The 18,268-nt window shown below is 31.8% G+C and overlaps 1 protein-coding gene across 5 annotated transcripts in view; it reads left to right on the forward strand.

The window, feature by feature from the left end:
• Positions 1-18,176, forward strand: part of LOC107437411 (calcium-transporting ATPase sarcoplasmic/endoplasmic reticulum type) — a 67,601-nt gene extending 49,425 nt beyond the window's left edge. For 3 of the 5 annotated variants that reach the window (XM_043043148.3, XM_043043150.3, XM_043043149.3), the window contains exons 7-24: positions 191-271; positions 397-482; positions 1,576-1,642; positions 1,789-1,961; positions 2,802-2,895; positions 4,015-4,145; positions 4,277-4,359; positions 4,615-4,717; positions 4,810-5,067; positions 6,787-7,005; positions 8,316-8,438; positions 9,568-9,628; positions 10,635-10,786; positions 11,091-11,514; positions 12,374-12,593; positions 12,739-12,856; positions 14,250-14,367; positions 16,719-18,176. In XM_043043148.3, the coding sequence (XP_042899082.1) occupies positions 191-271; positions 397-482; positions 1,576-1,642; positions 1,789-1,961; positions 2,802-2,895; positions 4,015-4,145; positions 4,277-4,359; positions 4,615-4,717; positions 4,810-5,067; positions 6,787-7,005; positions 8,316-8,438; positions 9,568-9,628; positions 10,635-10,786; positions 11,091-11,514; positions 12,374-12,593; positions 12,739-12,856; positions 14,250-14,367; positions 16,719-16,747 (2,540 nt within the window). In that variant the 3' untranslated portion in view covers positions 16,748-18,176. Of the gene's footprint in view, positions 1-190; positions 272-396; positions 483-1,575; positions 1,643-1,788; positions 1,962-2,801; positions 2,896-4,014; positions 4,146-4,276; positions 4,360-4,614; positions 4,718-4,809; positions 5,068-6,786; positions 7,006-8,315; positions 8,439-9,567; positions 9,629-10,634; positions 10,787-11,090; positions 11,515-12,373; positions 12,594-12,738; positions 12,857-14,249; positions 14,368-15,573; positions 15,619-16,718 lie in introns of all 5 variants that reach the window. The other 2 variants (XM_043043151.3, XM_071177225.2) reach the window with 1 other exon arrangement.
• Positions 18,177-18,268: the final 92 nt, after the last annotated feature.

The following is an 18,268-nucleotide window of genomic DNA, read 5'->3' on the forward strand; positions in this document are numbered from 1 at the left end:
TCTGCCTTAGCTGCCATTGCAAATTAAAAGGTTCATTCTGTTTTTCAATTTTAAAAAGCATAATCATAACCTTTTTCCCACAATTCGATTTAAATTTTTTATATACTGATTTAGTACTACTTATTGTGATAAATTTAAAAAATATCAAAAATAATATTTAAATAATTATTGCTTATCTCTTGTTTTTCAGTGGGTGACAAAGTTCCAGCTGATACTAGATTATTGAAAATTTATTCCACAACACTAAGGGTTGACCAGTCTATCTTGACCGGTAAGTTGGAAGAATTTCTGCTTGCTTATTAATTAAATCCGAAGTGAACATTCTTGTGAAGGAATTTTATTTCATTCTGCATTTGGAGTTCAAATAAAATCAAAGTTGAATTTCTTTTTTTCCAGGTGAATCCGTTTCCGTCATCAAACACACAGATGCCATTCCAGATCCTAGGGCTGTCAACCAAGACAAAAAGAATATTCTTTTCTCAGTAAGAGTTCTCTTTATATTTATAAGAGGAAGTTCGCGGATTCGATGTTTACATTTTTATGCTAAGAAACATAGTGCGAAATGAAGTTTGCAAATTTCATCTAAACATTTTTATGCTAAAAAACATGAGGCAAAATTTCAACTGAAATGCAAATTAAAAGTATCAAAAGCAGGACGTAATATTCACAAACATTCCAAAATGTCGATTAAGGTTAAAATATAATATAGAACACTAGTCACATTTTAATTAAAAATATAAGCAAATTTTTTTTTCGAATTTTATAATACACTTAAACAATTATGTTCTACAAACATTTGTAAAACATAACATAGTCTTGTATATAATATTTTGTCTTATTTATTCAAAGTTGGGAAATGATTCTTAAATAGAGAGATTTTTAAAATCGTTTAAATCGTTTTAAAATCTTTTTTCCAATTTTAAAATTTTGTTTTTGAATAAACTAAGATTATTTGAAGGAGAATCTAAATAATGTAAATACAAATGTAAGATTTGTCTTTTTTATTGAATTACTTTCCTTTTAGAATTAACTAGGGGAAAAAGAAAACAAAAATTCGACAATTTATTCTTAAATTCACATTTTCCGTTATTGTTTTCGAATTACGTCTTGAAAAGTGGTCATATAACGTTAAAAATAATGGTTAAGAATATGTTGCATCAAAGCTTTTGCTTGACTGTTAAATAACTTTATTTAAGTTACTTCTTATATGAATGTAATATTTATCTAAGCCTTATTCTTATACTAGAATAGAATATAAGGAAAATATTTATAAAATCAATATTGGAAAAAGATAAAACTTTCGTCTTGAGAAAATGTCGCTATACTGTTCAATCTTGTTCAACTTAATTTTTTTGTATTTTTTTTTTAAATTTAATTAATTTCTTAGTATTTCTTAGTAGTAATTTTATTTCTTCTTCATAAAAAAAGCAAGTTATGAAACTTTACTCATTGATATAGCATGCAAAAAATTAAATTTTTCTTGAGACTAAAACGTTTTCTTTAGTGAACGGAAATCAATTTAAACATATACATTTTTATTTTTGTTCCATTTCAATATTTTTCCTTCCTTTTTAGGGTACAAATATTGCCGCTGGAAAAGCTCGAGGTATCGTTATTGGAACTGGCTTAGATACCGCTATTGGTAAGTTTAATATCAAATACTACATCAGTTATCATCTTAATATTACATCAGAATTTTATTCTCTTATATAAAATTGGATATAATTTAAAACGAGCAATATTGCATCATTTTTCTCCGATATAAAAATGTACATCTTCTGTCTTCAGGTAAAATCCGAACTGAGATGACAGAAACAGAAGAAGTGAAAACCCCCCTCCAACAGAAACTCGATGAATTTGGTGAACAACTGTCCAAAGTCATCTCCATCATCTGTGTCGCTGTCTGGGCCATCAACATCGGTCACTTCAACGATCCAGCTCACGGTGGATCATGGATTAAGGTAATTAATTACATTTCCCAATGCAAAATATAGGGTGAAATTTGAAATTTTTGCTGCAGACCAATGGCCATCTGTAGCAGTTTTTAAAGTGGCTAACTTCTTGAAACATGTTTCTTTAAACAAAGAAAAAATGCTTTAAAAGAACAAAGACATTTCTTTTTAAGCATTTCTCAAAAGATGGCCAACATTACGAATTTCATTTTTAATAAAAATTTTATTTAAAAACTTTGTTTATCTAAAGGAAATTGAAAAAAAGTGGTGATAGACATTTTTTAATTGCGATTTGTCGTATTTAATCGTCAGTGTGTGTGACCGTAGAGTTTTCTCTATAGCGCAAAACACCTTCAAGTTTCTGTAATTGCATTGTTAAATTTATAAAGGTTGTTCTACCATTCATTCAAGGTTTCTGTCGTAACTTATGTCTGGAAGATATTCAAAGCTGAAAAAAATTATGTTTAGGTCACATGCTGTGTCCGAATTTAAGTTTGTAGTTTTAAAGCAAACACTATTGTATTCGTAAAGCTAACTGAATGCAATGTTCTCGATTTGAAAAAGTTTAAGTTGCAAGCCTATTCTGTTAATTCATAATAACTTATCATTTTCCTATATTCTTGGCTCGTGGAATTTATCATCGGATAAAAAAAAATTAGAGATATTTTGACACTTGTTTTTGTGTCTCTTACAAAATCCCGAAAACAATATCATGGTTTGTCAAATTTACAAAGCCATGATTAGAATTTATAAAATTTCAAAAAAAAATACGACTTTTTACAGAAATTTTAAATTGATCTTTGATACTATATCACTTTTTATTTAAACAAATCTTTCTTCCTGTCACAGGGTGCAGTCTATTACTTCAAGATTGCCGTTGCCTTAGCCGTAGCTGCCATTCCAGAAGGTTTACCAGCTGTCATCACCACTTGCTTAGCTTTGGGTAAGTGTATTATTTTTACATTCTTTAATAAAAATGTATTGTTGCGCTTAAATATCAATACTTTGAGTCACATACTTTTATTGAATTCAAATTTAAACGTAAATTGACAATACAATGTCAATATTTTTCGTTGAAAAATTCGTTACATTCAAAATCTACACTTTATCATTCGAAAAATTGTGTAAAGGAATCTAATTTTAAATTACATTCAAACTTTTAGAGTTAAGTTTAATATTTAAATATCTAGTTAAAGTTTAATATTTAAATGTCTAGTTAAAGTTTAATATTTAAATACCTATTCTAATGTAGTATCTAATTTTAATGTTTAATATTCAATAGATTCAGTTACAAAACTCCTTAAAATAAAATGTGACGTTTAAGTGTCAATAAATTCGTTGAAACATTTTCGTTTGAATAGCTTTGAGTTTTAATTTCATTTAGTAATTATATCAATAATTACTAATTCATTTAGTTATTATATCAGTAATTAATAATTCATTTAGTTATTATATCAATAATGACATTAAAACAATAATTAATAAAATCTAGATGCAATTTAACGTTTAAATGGAGATAGATTTGTCAAAAAAATTTATTAAACTGAAACTTTACTTTTGAATATCGGGAATATTTAAGGTTTAACCTTTTGCGTACGACTGGTATAACAGGTGAACCAGAATGGCGGGCTTCATCATACTAAGCGCCGTAAGCAAAGGGTTAAATAATTGATTTCTTTAAAAATTTCATATACGTGGAATTTTACGTTTGAATATCAGATCTCTTGGAGTTTTAGAATTTAAATTAACGATTAATTCTCCGCGGACGTATAAAGTTTATAGACGGTCGTATGAAGTTGACAGTAGTCGGCACTCATTTTTGTTGAACTATATAAACATGATAAGGAAAAAATGGTATGAAAAAAAATATATTTTATAACAGAAAATCGCAATTACACTTAAACACAATTTGTAAAATATTATTTTGAATTGTACATATTTTCAAAGGTAATCGACCTAATTGAACAGTAATAACATAAAATCAGCATGGTTATGGAAATTTTGCGTTCCAGTATAAAAATATTTAGTACTACAACACTGAAGATCATTATTTTTTCTTTAGGTACAAGACGTATGGCCAAGAAGAACGCCATTGTGAGGTCTCTTCCATCTGTTGAAACTTTGGGTTGCACATCCGTCATCTGCTCTGACAAAACTGGAACTCTCACCACCAATCAGATGTCCGTCAGCAGGGTGAGTATCTCCCAGATCTAAATTTTTACTACTCAATCAGTTAAGATATTGAATCATTTAGAAAATTCCACCGAATTGTTCGACTTTGAATACTTGAAATTCAGAATCTAATAATCCTTAATTCTTTGCAGTTCTTCATCGTTGAGAAAGCAGATGATCCCAAATTCTTTGAGTTTGAAGCTACCGGATCAACATACGAACCAATTGGAGAAGTGTGAGTAAAAATATCTATATTTCATTCCTCTCCTATTACCTCTTACATAATCAACGCTTAAATCAATACATTATTACCCTTTTGGAAAATGGGTCTTGCTTTGGGTTTGTGTGCGCATCTTATTTGGACGTCATCACACTTTTCAACTGTGTTCAAGAGTAATAGTGAACAGTGCGCATGCGTCGTCATTGCATGCGTTGCTATGGCGACAGCTGCTGTTTGATATTTTTTTTAGAATTCTTTTTTTTTTATTAGTTTCATCAATGGAGCCAAAGCAAAGACATCTGACTATGAAGCTCTGTATGAAATGGCAACCATCTGCGCCATGTGCAATGACTCCAGCATTGACTTCAATGAAGTAAGTCTCCGATTGAATTTTTATAAATTATGAGTTTATCAAAGTCTCATCAATTATGAGTATGTATTAATACATATATTTTGCGTGTGCAGTACAAACAATGTTTTGAGAAAGTCGGAGAGGCCACTGAAACCGCTCTCACCGTCCTTGCTGAGAAACTGAACCCATGGAACTTCGACAAAACTGGCAAGTCTCGACGTGATGCTGCCATCGTTGTCAACCAAGGAATCCAAAGCATGTGGAAGAAGGAATTCACCTTTGAATTTTCAAGAGATCGTAAATCCATGAGCAGCTACTGCATCCCAACCAAAGTGTCTCGATTGGGATCTGGACCAAAAATGTTCTGCAAGGTATAATTAAAATTCCTGAATCCGTTTCTGTAATTTTGTCTTCAACTACTTAAGCAATCTTTAAATTTTGGCTATCAGAACACATGCAGCACACTATTTTGATTCGTTGATTCCTAACCAAAGATTATCTTATGAACCAAAAATGTACAATCTAGAACATAATTTAAGTTCGCATTGAACTTTTTCTAAATACTCGTGCCTTGTTTCATTTACTTTCGCCCTAAAGTGCTCTAACGAAATTTTAGCTTCCAAAATTCAAAAATATATGAATATTTGTTTTGAAATTTTATTTTATGCAAAATTCTTTGACCAAAAATGTTCTGCTACTTAGTTTAAGATTATCAGATACATATTTGACTGAACTAAACATAGATTAATTTATGAGTATTTTTTAAAATTTTTTTTTAGTTCTGATAAAATAAGATCTTTTTTAATTTAGTTACTAATATTCTATAATAAGTACGTTCGCGTACTAATTTAACTTAATCACTATTTTTACCATAAACCATGAGGACCGGGATATAGTTTGGTTGGTAGGACGTTCGACGCACAAGCTTGTTCATTGTTGACGACTTGTTCACGACTTGTTCATGAGAATGGGAGTTCGAATTCCGCTGGCCGAAGAAATCATTCGGTATTAAATGGTCACTGATGCACGTTAAATCTATCCAGGTCAAAGTCCTTAAAGTTACTATAACAAGCCTCCAAGTGCCCATAATCCGATTTCCCTTTGGGGGAGTCAAGGTGACTCCGAGCTTGCGACTTCCAATGAGGTGAACCGGGTTCGAATCCCAGCAATGCCTGTTCGATACGATTTCCACACCCAGCTCGCACCGACTACAGTGCCGACGTAAAAATATCATCAGTGGTTGACGGATCATGGGTTAGAGTCCCTTTGCCGTTAGGCTAACAGTTAAAAGTTCTAATGGTTTTACTTACCGTGTAACGCAAATGCAAGTTAGTTCCATCAAAAAGTCCTCCACGAAGGCAAATTTCTCCCAATACTTGATCCAGGAGTTCTCTTGTCTTCTGAATTGGATTCAAAATCATAAAGCTACGGAGTTGAACATTAGTTGTCGTAAACCCAAAGAATTAGGTCGGCTCTTCAACAATGGTTACAAAATGAAATAAAATACTTCTGGGAGTACTGAATTGGAGATTGATCGTTCTTGGTTCAGGCCAAAGTTGCGATCTGTGGATGAATGAATATATGAAAGGTTCAATCCTGTAAAACGGGCTGTGAGGTATGTGTGGTTGAAGTCATGTTCTTGGTCATAGATGGTACCACTCAGAAACAAGAATTGCACCCCCTGACTTAAATTCCCTTGGTTTACCAAACAGACTTGTCGGCATTGGTAAGTGGCAATAGAAACTACAACAACAACTAAAAACCATAAGAAACAGAATGGATATTTTAGAAACCAAGTCTTTTCAAATAATTTCTTCATTAGCTGTAATAATAAATATATTTTAAGCATAGTTAGTTAGTATTCTGATACATCAACTACAGCGTTAAATTTGTGAAAAATTATAAGGAAATAGCTATGAAAAGTATTATTTTTCTACTGATTTATTTTAGCGTAATAGTACGTTACTTTCGGAACAAATTGCTTGAATTGTGATTTTAAATTTATTTTACAGTCTATAAATTTTAATACAAGTTTATAAATTTTAAGTCTTTGCAACTTAAATTAACTTGCTGCTTTTTCCTTATGCCAGGGTGCACCAGAAGGTGTTTTGGACAGATGCACACACGTTCGTATCGGTAACACTAAAGTACCCATGACATCCGCCATGATGAACAAGATCATTGAAACCACCAAGGTCTATGGTACTGGACGCGACACTCTCAGATGCTTGGCTCTCGCAACACTGGACAATCCACCTAAACCAGAAGAGATGGACTTGGTAGATGCCACCAAATTCATTAACTATGAAGTAAGAATCGCATTTGAATCATAAAAAGCAGTGTTTTTGCCCTTTATTGTTCCTATTATAATGATTTTTAAAATAAGTGACCTAAATTAAATGGTTTTTAAAATAAGTGAAGCACATATTTCAAAGGAATATATGTTTCAAGACAAGCGGTAACAGTTATTTTGTCCAAAAAAAAAAACATGTTTCTGGTGTTATATATCAAAAAATAAGTTACCAAGTAACTTACTCCTGTATTTACCTTTTGGGCAACTTTCTGGGAAACATTTTTGATTCCCTCTATTATTTAAGAGTTGAAAAATAATATTTTTATGTATCATTTTTGACAAAAAATAAAAAAATGTTATTTATGAGGGATGCATTTTTAGCCTTCCTGTTGGTTAAAAAAATTAATAATTTTTTTCCTTTTTAACTGACTCTGATAATAAGAGTCACTCATTCACTTTTATGCAAAATTTTCTTTTTTTTTCTATCGCGAAATTTTTGATCTGTGCCATTTCGCTATATTGTTAAACAATGTAGATCATCATCATCATTGGCACGACAGCCCACTTTGGGCCTTTGCCTTTCTCGAGAATTCGCTTCCAATCTGATCTGTTCTCAGCAACGGTTCTTCAGTTTTTTCAGTTCAGTGCGAAAGAGTCTTTATCTACAGAATCGAACCACATGAATTTGAGTATGTCCCTAAGTCGATTCCCAAATGGCATAGTCATAAAAATTCTTTTAGATGAAATTATATGGATGCTTCTATAAAATGAATGAACAAATTCTTATTTAATGAAGCAGATAAATCTGAATAATGAAGTAAAGAAAATTGAAAATCGAATAGATAATCCTGAGTAAATGGTGAAATAATTTTAAAAATAAGGATTAATGCTCTCTGGGGATCGAAAAATACATGTAATTTTGATTTTTTAAAAAATGAAGTATATAATTCTGAGAGAAATATACGTATTTATGATCGAATGGAGTAGATTATTTAAAGGAATTGCATATACAAAAAAAAATAACTTGATAAAATACAGCACATAACACAGGGAATGGAATCGATAATCCCTAGACTGGAAAATAAAATTCTTAAGGACTGGCGTTACCTCGGAAATGTACTTTTTCGTAATTAAACTAAACACATTTTCAAATCTTACAAAGGTGCTGAGAATATCTGAAGTTAATTATTTAGTGGTAAATGTAGATTTGTTAGTTTTTCCCCCCTCAATCTGATCCATCGTTTAAGCAGTAATATACATTTAAACATTATATAAAAATATCAAATTTTTTTGGGGAATTTATGAATTCTATGGATTTTTTTGTAGGTCAACATGACATTCGTTGGTGTAGTTGGCATGTTGGATCCCCCAAGGAAGGAAGTCATGGATTCCATCAAACGTTGCCGAGCTGCTGGTATCCGAGTCATTGTCATCACTGGTGATAACAAAGTAAGGAGAATTTTAATAAAACATTCTTTCATTTGAATATTGAACTAGAATTATTTCTCTATCTCTCTGTGTATATATATACAATAAAAAGACAAGAAAGAATAATAGAATAGAGAAAAATTAATGAAGACAGCTAAGAAAAATAATAAGTTTAATTTAATGCGCATAAGCAGCAATTACATAGAACCCATAAAACCCCCAAATCCAACGAGTTTTTGTACTTCAGTAAGAACGCGCCATAAAATACAACCTGTTATCCTCTATTTTCGCTTTTAATTTCATATCTTACAATCTGGCAAATTTATAACGAAAATGTTTTAAATCATTTTTGAAAGGTGCCGATAAGTAGAAGCTCATTTGAATTCGCTGCTCGCTTTATATGCAACATTTTGGGCTTTATTCTGTATTTTTCTTAAATTTTTATTTTCCATTTTTTTTTAAATATGTTTTATTTTGTATTTTTTGCTTAATATGTTCTTTTTTTGCTTCAATTTTTTTGATACTTCTCACGTTAATGTAATGATTTATTTTTCTTTGGCTTTACTAATACAGTATTAAAAAAAAGCACTCTTTTTCGCGGATATAACTGTGTGAGCTGATGACGAGATTATACTCTCGCTATATATATATATATATATATATATATATATATATATATATATATATATATATATATATATATATATATATATATATATATATATATATATATATATATATATATATATATATACGATTACCTTGGATCTCCTGAACCTAATGGTTCAGTAGATGGTTAGTAGCACTGGTATTGGAAACTGTTAAAAAAACTAAAAAGACAAAACATAAAACTGAATAGACAAAATACAATGCAGGCAACAAAGTACTTGTGACTAACAGAGCGTCGTCCAATATATGCAAAAATCTGCAGTCTCTTTTATCTCTTCGAGATTCGAAGGAAGTGTAAACATAGAGAGAAAAAATGGAGCTAAAAGATCGATGGAAATGTTTTTGGAGATAAAATCTATGGATATGTTATTGAAGAATTTAGAAACTAAATAACCTAAGCTCGTGCGCTATGTATTTTTTTGAGATATAATAATTTTTCCTATCACTTTCTATGTTTTTAATTGTCTTATTTATATTACAGTCTACAGCTGAAGCTATTTGCCGAAGAATCGGAGTATTCGAAGAGAATGAAGACACCACTGGTAATTACATTTTGTTTCAAATTTCGAAATGTTTGGTTAAATATTTTGTTGTGGGTTTTTTATTTCTATTTCTAAAGAAACAATTGGTCTGCAGTAAAGATTATAATTGAGGGAAGCAAAACATTCGCAATAACTTAGATTAAACGTATAGTATGGATGAAATATGACAAAAGCCTTAAAACCCGAACAATTTTATTTATTTTCTTTTCAACATAAACCCGCACAAGAATGCAGTGTAAACAAGCAGTTACTAGCATAGTCACTAAAATAACTTTGTAAAATTCTCCCCGGAATTATTAAAACACAACAGAGGTATATGTAAAACAAGAATTATCCTTATACCATCTAGTTCCTTACCTGATCATGAAGGATATCCTCTAAACTCAGAGTTTGCCAAAACTGGAGTGCCATCATTTTTTACTTAAGACCTGAGATCAACCATTCTTTCCGCATTGGAGCATGTCTTCGAAAAACGAAAAAATACAGCACGAGGTGGGATGAGAGCGTTGGCTAAATAGTTAACAAAACTCTAAGGTGAGCATTAAGGACCACGGGGTCACAGATAGATTTTTTAAATTTCCAACTGCATGGCAGGAATAAATATAAAACGGGATACAAAAACAATAATAAGTAAAGGAATAAAATACTATTAAAAGAGACGCAAGTTATTGCCGTAACTTAACCCCGTCTTTTCTCAAAGTGAGCGTTAGCGCCTACTTAGTACGAAGACGAAAAATGGAAGGGCTGTCTTGGCGATGATGAAGGGTCAACACATTGTCAGCGATGGCCAAAGGTTATCAGTGAATGGGGCACTAAGGGTAAAACGCTAGGTTTATAAAAAAATTTAAAAAAGAAACCCCAACTTAAATAAAAATAATATCAAGCAATGTTTTCCTATTCAACAAGAAAACTAAATATAATTCTGAAAAGAATGATTTAAAATTTTTCTATCGTGTGTGAAATTATTAATGAAAAGTACATTAAAATAAGTGTTTTTAAAACATAGGAATGTCCTATTCCGGCCGAGAATTCGATGATTTGCCAGTAAGCGAACAAAGAAGGGCTGTCCAAAGATCTAGATTATTCTCCCGAGTAGAACCTTCACACAAGAGCAAAATTGTTGAGTTCTTGCAAGCTGATGGTGAAATCTCTGCCATGGTTAGTATGAATTCAATTACTCTTAAACACTTGACTAATTCTGAATCTTCTAAGATAAAACTGTCACATTCTCAGTAATTACCTAATCTTTCCAATACTTTTTGCTCTATCTAAATTTTTGAAATTTCATAGTAGTTTTTCAGCGACGAAATATAGTGTATCAGTTTTTAACAACAATTAGATATGATTTTTATGGTAAATCTTTAATACTGAATATTTGTAATGAACTTCATAATCATGTGTTCTAGCTGTCAGCATTGTCTAATTTACAAAATGTAATGCGTTTCGTTTGATTTCTTCACAGACTGGAGATGGTGTGAATGACGCCCCTGCCCTCAAGAAGGCTGAAATTGGTATTGCCATGGGATCTGGAACTGCTGTCGCTAAATCTGCATCTGAGATGGTGTTGGCTGACGACAACTTCTCCACCATCGTCGCTGCCGTAGAGGAAGGTCGAGCCATCTACAACAACATGAAACAATTCATCCGATACCTCATCTCATCCAACGTCGGTGAAGTCGTCTCTATTTTCCTCACTGCTGCTCTCGGTCTTCCAGAAGCTCTCATTCCTGTCCAACTGTTGTGGGTCAACTTGGTCACTGATGGTCTTCCCGCCACTGCCTTGGGCTTCAACCCTCCCGATTTGGACATCATGGACAGGCCACCAAGGAAAGCTGATGAAGGCCTCATTACTGGATGGTTGTTCTTCCGATACATGGCTATTGGAGGTGAGTAATTGAATTTATGTTGGTAGTTTTAATCAAGGGTCGGACAAAGTCCGATAAAGTAGTGTCTGCCTAAATAATTACAACAGGTTCTCAATATTTCATTTTTCATTAAAAAGTAGCTTGTTTAATTTCCTAAACCTTAAAAATCTGAATATTTTCAAGCAATTCGTTTCTAAATATTGATCCTAACTCCAAGAAATTTTTAACTTTTGTAGACCTCTGGTTGAAATAAAAGAAAATAGATGGTTTTAGTATAGAATAAGAGGGTGCATTTATAAGTTGGATCCATCAGAGGATACAACTTAACTCATTTAACTGATCTAATTCAGCCTTTCACGCCTACGGTTTTGGAAAATTACTCAGTATATCTCCTAGACACATAAGAGTTCTAGAGTGAGCATTCGTCCTATTTTGAGGTATGATTGCCTACAAATAGGATTAGTATCAAACACTAAGAAGTATTTCTTAACAGAATAGGAGAGTCTTAAAAGTGTTTAGGTGAACGTCCTTCCTTTTCTCTCTTCCTACTTTTATTTTTTAAATCAGACATAGTACATTCTTCTAGAATCATTTCATTTTGTTAGCTTGAATTCGCTAGTTTAACCCAACATATTCGTATTCGACTGTTGTGAGATTTAACTATGCATTTAAACTACCATTATCAGTTACCTTTAAGCTACAGGGCGTTCTGTTATAAACAAGTACAATTTAACAGTAGGATGCTGCCTTGTGTGTTTAGGTGCTAGTAACCATAGTCTTAAACGTAACGTATAAGTTTTTATCAGTCTTCATAGAGTGAATTCGTAAATTAGTTTACCTAATTTTTTCAAAAACTAATCAATAGCCATATTTTCTATAGGTTACGTCGGCGCTGCAACTGTTGGTGCTGCCGCCTGGTGGTTCATGATTTCACCCGAAGGTCCTCATCTCACATACTGGCAGCTCACTCACCATCTTACATGCTTCACTGATCCAGAAAAATTCTCTGGACATGACTGCTCAGTCTTCAAGGATCCTCATCCAATGACCATGGCCTTGTCTGTATTGGTCACAATTGAGATGTTGAACGCCATGAACAGGTACTGTTAATTCTACTCTCATAAAGACTTGAATTAATTTTCAGTCAAAAAAATTTCTAATATTAAGATTACATTACGTTTTATTTAAACTCTAAAAAAATTGTGTATAATGCGATTTGTTGTCTTAATCACAATTTCGTTTCAGCTTATCTGAGAATCAGTCTCTGATGGTTATGCCCCCATGGATCAATCCTTGGCTGTTGGCTGCCATGGCTCTATCCATGACTCTTCATTTCGTCATCTTGTACGTCGACATCTTGTCTGTAAGTAACACTCTTTTAAGCCTATTTTCTTAAACATATAATAAATAATCATAAACAAAAGTCTGGTGGCAATTTTTCCACCATGCAGAACGTAAATAATTTCTAACAAGTAAATTTCATCGAATTTATTGACTTGGAGTTTATTTGGTATTATTGATGTAAGATTTTATGTCTATATTGACTTTATAAAATGTTTCTCTCTACTGGGCATTTGGTAAAATTACAACAATTTTAAAACGTTCTTTGTTTGGTGAGGAATTTTTCTTGTGCTTGGTAGTGTTGTCTTCAAATTCAAGCCATAAAAGTCAATTTTATTTAAGAGGTGCAAAAAGTGCCATGATCGGACCTTCTTGTTAGGTGCAAATGAGCTTTCTCACCGAAGGCAGTTGTCTCACTTCCGGTCACCCTGAAGGAAATATGAGAGCCTGATTAGTGAAATATATTTTCCCTTGAAAAACTCACCAATTAAGTTCTCATATATCTTCGATGGCGTTTGAAGTTGCGGCAACCTCATTCGGTGAGGAGGATACAACAGTGAATCGGTTAAAGTGTTAAAAATGTATTGCTACAAATGTGAAACTAGCTTATTTTGAACAGTTATATAACTATTTTATAAGACTCTACGGAGATTGAAAACAAATTATGCAAAGATGCTACGAAACTTATAATTACAAGTTATTGGAGAAACGAAGTTCCTTTTGAATGCTCATAAAAACCAAAAAGCTGTTGCTTCGTGTACAAAAAATTAAACCTTGTCCAGGGAAATCAGTGGACATAGAATGCTCTGGCCACCATGGAAGGAGTTTTGTCCTGACCAGAGTGAGTTAGGAACCTTCGTAGTGGCCACGGCTACTTGAATTCTTGTATTAAATTTAGATAAAAAGCGACTTTTTTTTATTCGTGATTTCATGTTGCGACGTGAGGAAATGATTTCAGAAAAAAAAAACTATTACTTTTCACAATTCAACAAGGTACCTTTATTTTTTATATTCAAGCACTTATTGAGACTTGTATATCGAAAATAAAGGTATCTTGTGTCGTTCGGTCATGAATCACAAGCTAAAAAGTCTGCGTTGTAAGCGTTCTATTCTTGAAATTAATGCTCCCAAGGTGTCTGTCAGTACTTAATCAAAGATATTTCACTTTTTCGCCCAAGCTCACGCTATTTTTAAAATAAGAACTGTAAATTCACAGTTTTACACCAGATGTCTCTGTAGGCGATGTTATCTGAAAGCTCATAACTGGCTTCCAATATCTAGACACAACTAATTAAGGTGGATACGAACCTTAGAACGCACCTCGAGTTGCAAGACCATTTTAAAAAGATGTGGTCTTATTGTGAGCCAATATATATGTACTATATATATTCTTACTTGTTTCTTTCCTTTTTCAGTCTGTGTTCTCTGTCACACCTTTGAATGGCGAGGAATGGTTTGCTGTGATGAAAATGTCTATACCGGTAGTGTTACTGGACGAAGTGCTGAAGTTCGTCGCAAGGAAATACATTGATGGTACAAAAGAATCTAATTCCGGCCAATCTGTTATTATTGCCTGGGTTATTTATTTCGCATATATGTGGTATTTTGGTGTTTAAAGAGTGCACGATAATGAACGAAAACCAAAAGAACCTCTGAAACTTTTCTAACGTGTGATGAATGCTGAGGTTAATTGTATTTTACCCTACAGGAAACGTGCAAGAAGTGGTTTTTTTGACTGATTTTTTATCCTATTCAGATTTAATCATCTTGTCTTTTCTAACCAATAAGAACTTGACCACACTTAAGTACTTAAAAAAGAGAAAAGTATTAGGAATTTTTCAACAACGCCAAAAGTTATTGTTGAACATATCATTTTTAAATATTGTTTTTTCTTTCTTTCTTTCTTTTCTGGCCGAAATACATAGATTCATCTTTTGGCATCAAAATATATTTTTAAAGAATATTTTTCTCAGATAAAAAATAATACGTATGTAGACAGTGCATAAAGATACATCTAATGAAATCAATATTTTGCAAGTTAAAAAGCTAACTAGAAAATTAGTTTTTTTGTTTTCAGAAAAACAAAGTATTTAAAATGAAAAATTGCTCAAAGATATTTATATTTATTTAAAATATTTTTTTTCTAGAATATTTCAATATGAAAAATTGACTTAGCAATTTTAATCTAATATTTTTATTGATCAGCAAATATTTATTCTCGATCTATCGTATCATCTATAATATCTATCGAATTGCAGAACCCATTTAGAATTACGAATTATGGAAAATCACAGATAAGAAAAAGGTGTATTAAGCTGAAATATCTTAGATACGAAAGTGGTTCAAGATTCTTCAACTTTTTTTTAAACTTATTTCTGCACACGTTTGTTGATCTTTTTTCAAAGATATTCCTTTTGATACCTTGACAACCCTATGAATTTTACCTTATTCTGGCATCTATTCAAGAATGAAATGATTTTCCCCTACTTTATTAAAAATATTCTCCATATTTAATCCCTACTTTCTATGAAGTTGTACTAAACCGGTGATGGGTTTTTCCCTTTTTCCCTTATCTAAAAATTAAATTAAATTTTATTCCCTCACGCCATACCTAAAATCCTTTTTACATTTTTAGGGAATAAAATGCTTATTGAATGATACAGTTTGTGATAACAATTAAAGTTTCCCCTACTAATTCCCCATAATAACTGCATGTTTCTCCCTTTTTTTCCTTCACAGAAACATCCTAGGTTGATGACAAGTTTGCATGTGATATTCTCAAAGGTATAATATTTTTTTTTAATAATTAGTTGCGTATTTTGTTATTGTTTTCAATGTGTTATAACATTTATTTATTCTTAGTAAAATTTTTAAGCAGTTGCTTTTTCTTGGGATTAATAAAACTTCGTAACTATGGTTTTTATTAATTGAAAATAGGAAATAACAATTTTATTTATTTGCATCACGTTAGCTATATTATATGACTTAACTAATTATCTAAAGTATAAAACTATAACCAATTTGAGATCAATCAATTAATACATAAACGGCATCTTGAGAAAAACCAAGAGAATTTTTTTTCCCTAGAGTAACGATTTTGTTATTGCTTTTGAAAGACTTTATAAGTTTATGAAACTCATAAGCCTTTCAATAAAAAGAAAACTTTTTATTGAACTTTCAAACGAAGTTTTATTGAACTCAGGTCTAACGCTGTTAGTTTGCAAATGGTAAATTATTATTATTATTTAGTTGTGCCCACTAGTTTTGTCTTTGCTTTTAAATACTTTCTTTTTTCTTTTCTATTTTTTACTCACTTAACTTTCTTGCCTTTGGTAACTAACAACTTTGTGTTCGTCTGACACTTCCTAGTCCTTATTTGTTAGAATGTTTCGAATTGCTTTAGTTAAAATATTGAAATGAAGCTTTAATCAGTAACTAAATTGGTGCTTCTTTTTTGGCCAGAAGTAAAATTAAAGAAACACTAATAAACTTATCTCTAAAACATTGATTTATGTATTTTTTAAAATGTCAGTTTATATAAGTTTAAAATTACTATACAGTGCTTATAGCTTTCAAAATATCCCCAAGAATAAAATTTTAAATTTTTCGTACTATAAACATCTGTTGAAGATAAATCTGAACAAAAGCCTCCTGATATCTCACAAACATTTTTAAAATATTCCTAAAAACAAAATTTCTGTTTAAAAAATTGTCTCCCCCCTTTATTCCTAAAGTTCTTCCTTTTTCTAATGCTCTTTTCAAAACCTTTTCCACGAGAAACCTTCTACTTCACTTCACTTCAAATCTCTCTGGGCACAACCTCAAAAATGACATTTTTGTGTTCCATATTCTGACGCGATTTTTTTTCTCCTTTCATTTTACAGTTAGTCCTTTCAAGGACAGGAAGAATTAAAAAAAATACTCTACAGGTGTTCCAGTACAATTCATTTTCTAGTTTCTCCATTGATGTCCTTGTATAATAACTATGAGAGGAAAAAGAAAAATATTCGAAAAAAAAATTATGTGTTGTGTCTATGTGCTATCCTAATCAATGACAAGTCTTTGACTAACCCTATAAGAAACAAAAACGAACCACCTGAAGAATCTTCAACAGCATAAATTTTCTCTGTTTGTGGTAATCTACTGCAACGCCATCTATCGACATCCTCGTCACTGAAGGGTAAACCTAAGTGTCTCTTCCTGTTGCCTTGAATTAAAATCTTTGTAAATTGGAAATTGTCGATGCCCCGTTCTGAGATAGCCGAACTCTGGAGCCTTGTCGTCCTGGACTTTTATACGGATTGTGATACCAGAAAACGGCTGGAACGTGCCTCGCCAACTTTCGAAACATCGGAATATTTTCTTTTTTTTTTTATGTAAAAATAAAAAAAAATATTAGAATTTCGATTTTTTTTTTCTTCTTTTGAGTATTATCTGGTCAAACAAAGAAAATTGCGAGGAGAGGTGCCTAATTCTCTCAAATTTGAGTGTTATCCCCTTCTAGGACATATTTAGCTAGAATTTCAGGGTTGCGTAATTTTTTTTAAAAAAAATTATATCATTCTGTGATGTTCTTAAGAATGTTGATAGTAATAATTTAATCCTTGGCATTTAGATTTAGTTTAGTTTCTATGTAAAAAAAACTATATTTGTCTGTAAAATAAACGAAAACGCGTGTTTTTAATTTTTTTTTGTTTGAATGTGTAATTATATATATATATTAAACAGTGTGTAAGCCAGAAGTCATTTTCATTAATTTATTTCGTTTTCTGTTTTTGCTCATCAGTGTTAAATTAAAAAGGGCCATTGAAAGTGTTAGATCAATTTTGGGCTTTAAGATTTTAATTTTAAAGAAATCCCTCGTTTTAGGTGGATTCTTTTTTATGAATGAAAAAAAAAAACGAAATACGTATATTTTACCACCAGGGATTTTTTTTCTGAATGACTCGCGCGCCAACTATTAACAACGAAATAAAGCTTTATGCATAGGATTATGTTATTAGAGCTGAACATAGGAGTTTGAGGGGGTTTCTTAAGACTAAAATCTTTTGAAAGAAATTTTATTTGTGGAATATTCAAAAGAACATTTACTGTTCCTTACTGGCAATGAAATTGAGCTTCGAGGGCATCCACTTGCTGATCCAGAGGACGTTATCTCTTCTTCTCCTGCTGATCCAAAGGGACGATATGTGTAGCGACGTGGATTCAAGAGCCTGAAAAGTGTTCATCCTCCTACTTGCACAATGTCCTATTCCTGTGGCAATCGTTCAAGCCCGTGATCAAATTTTGTATATTAATCCCTGTACAGTAGAGACAAAAATTAAAATTATATATATGAACCATCTATTTTGTCATTATTCTATGCATTTCTTTAGGGACCGTTGCCGCTGCATGCGTAACAACGCATCTCCGATAGTCGTCGATAGAAATGGAG

The sequence above is a fragment of the Parasteatoda tepidariorum genome, chromosome 2, assembly GCF_982258835.1.
Source record: "Parasteatoda tepidariorum strain Cologne lab strain chromosome 2, Ptep-v5.0, whole genome shotgun sequence".
Classification (NCBI taxonomy): Eukaryota; Metazoa; Arthropoda; class Arachnida; order Araneae; family Theridiidae; genus Parasteatoda; species Parasteatoda tepidariorum.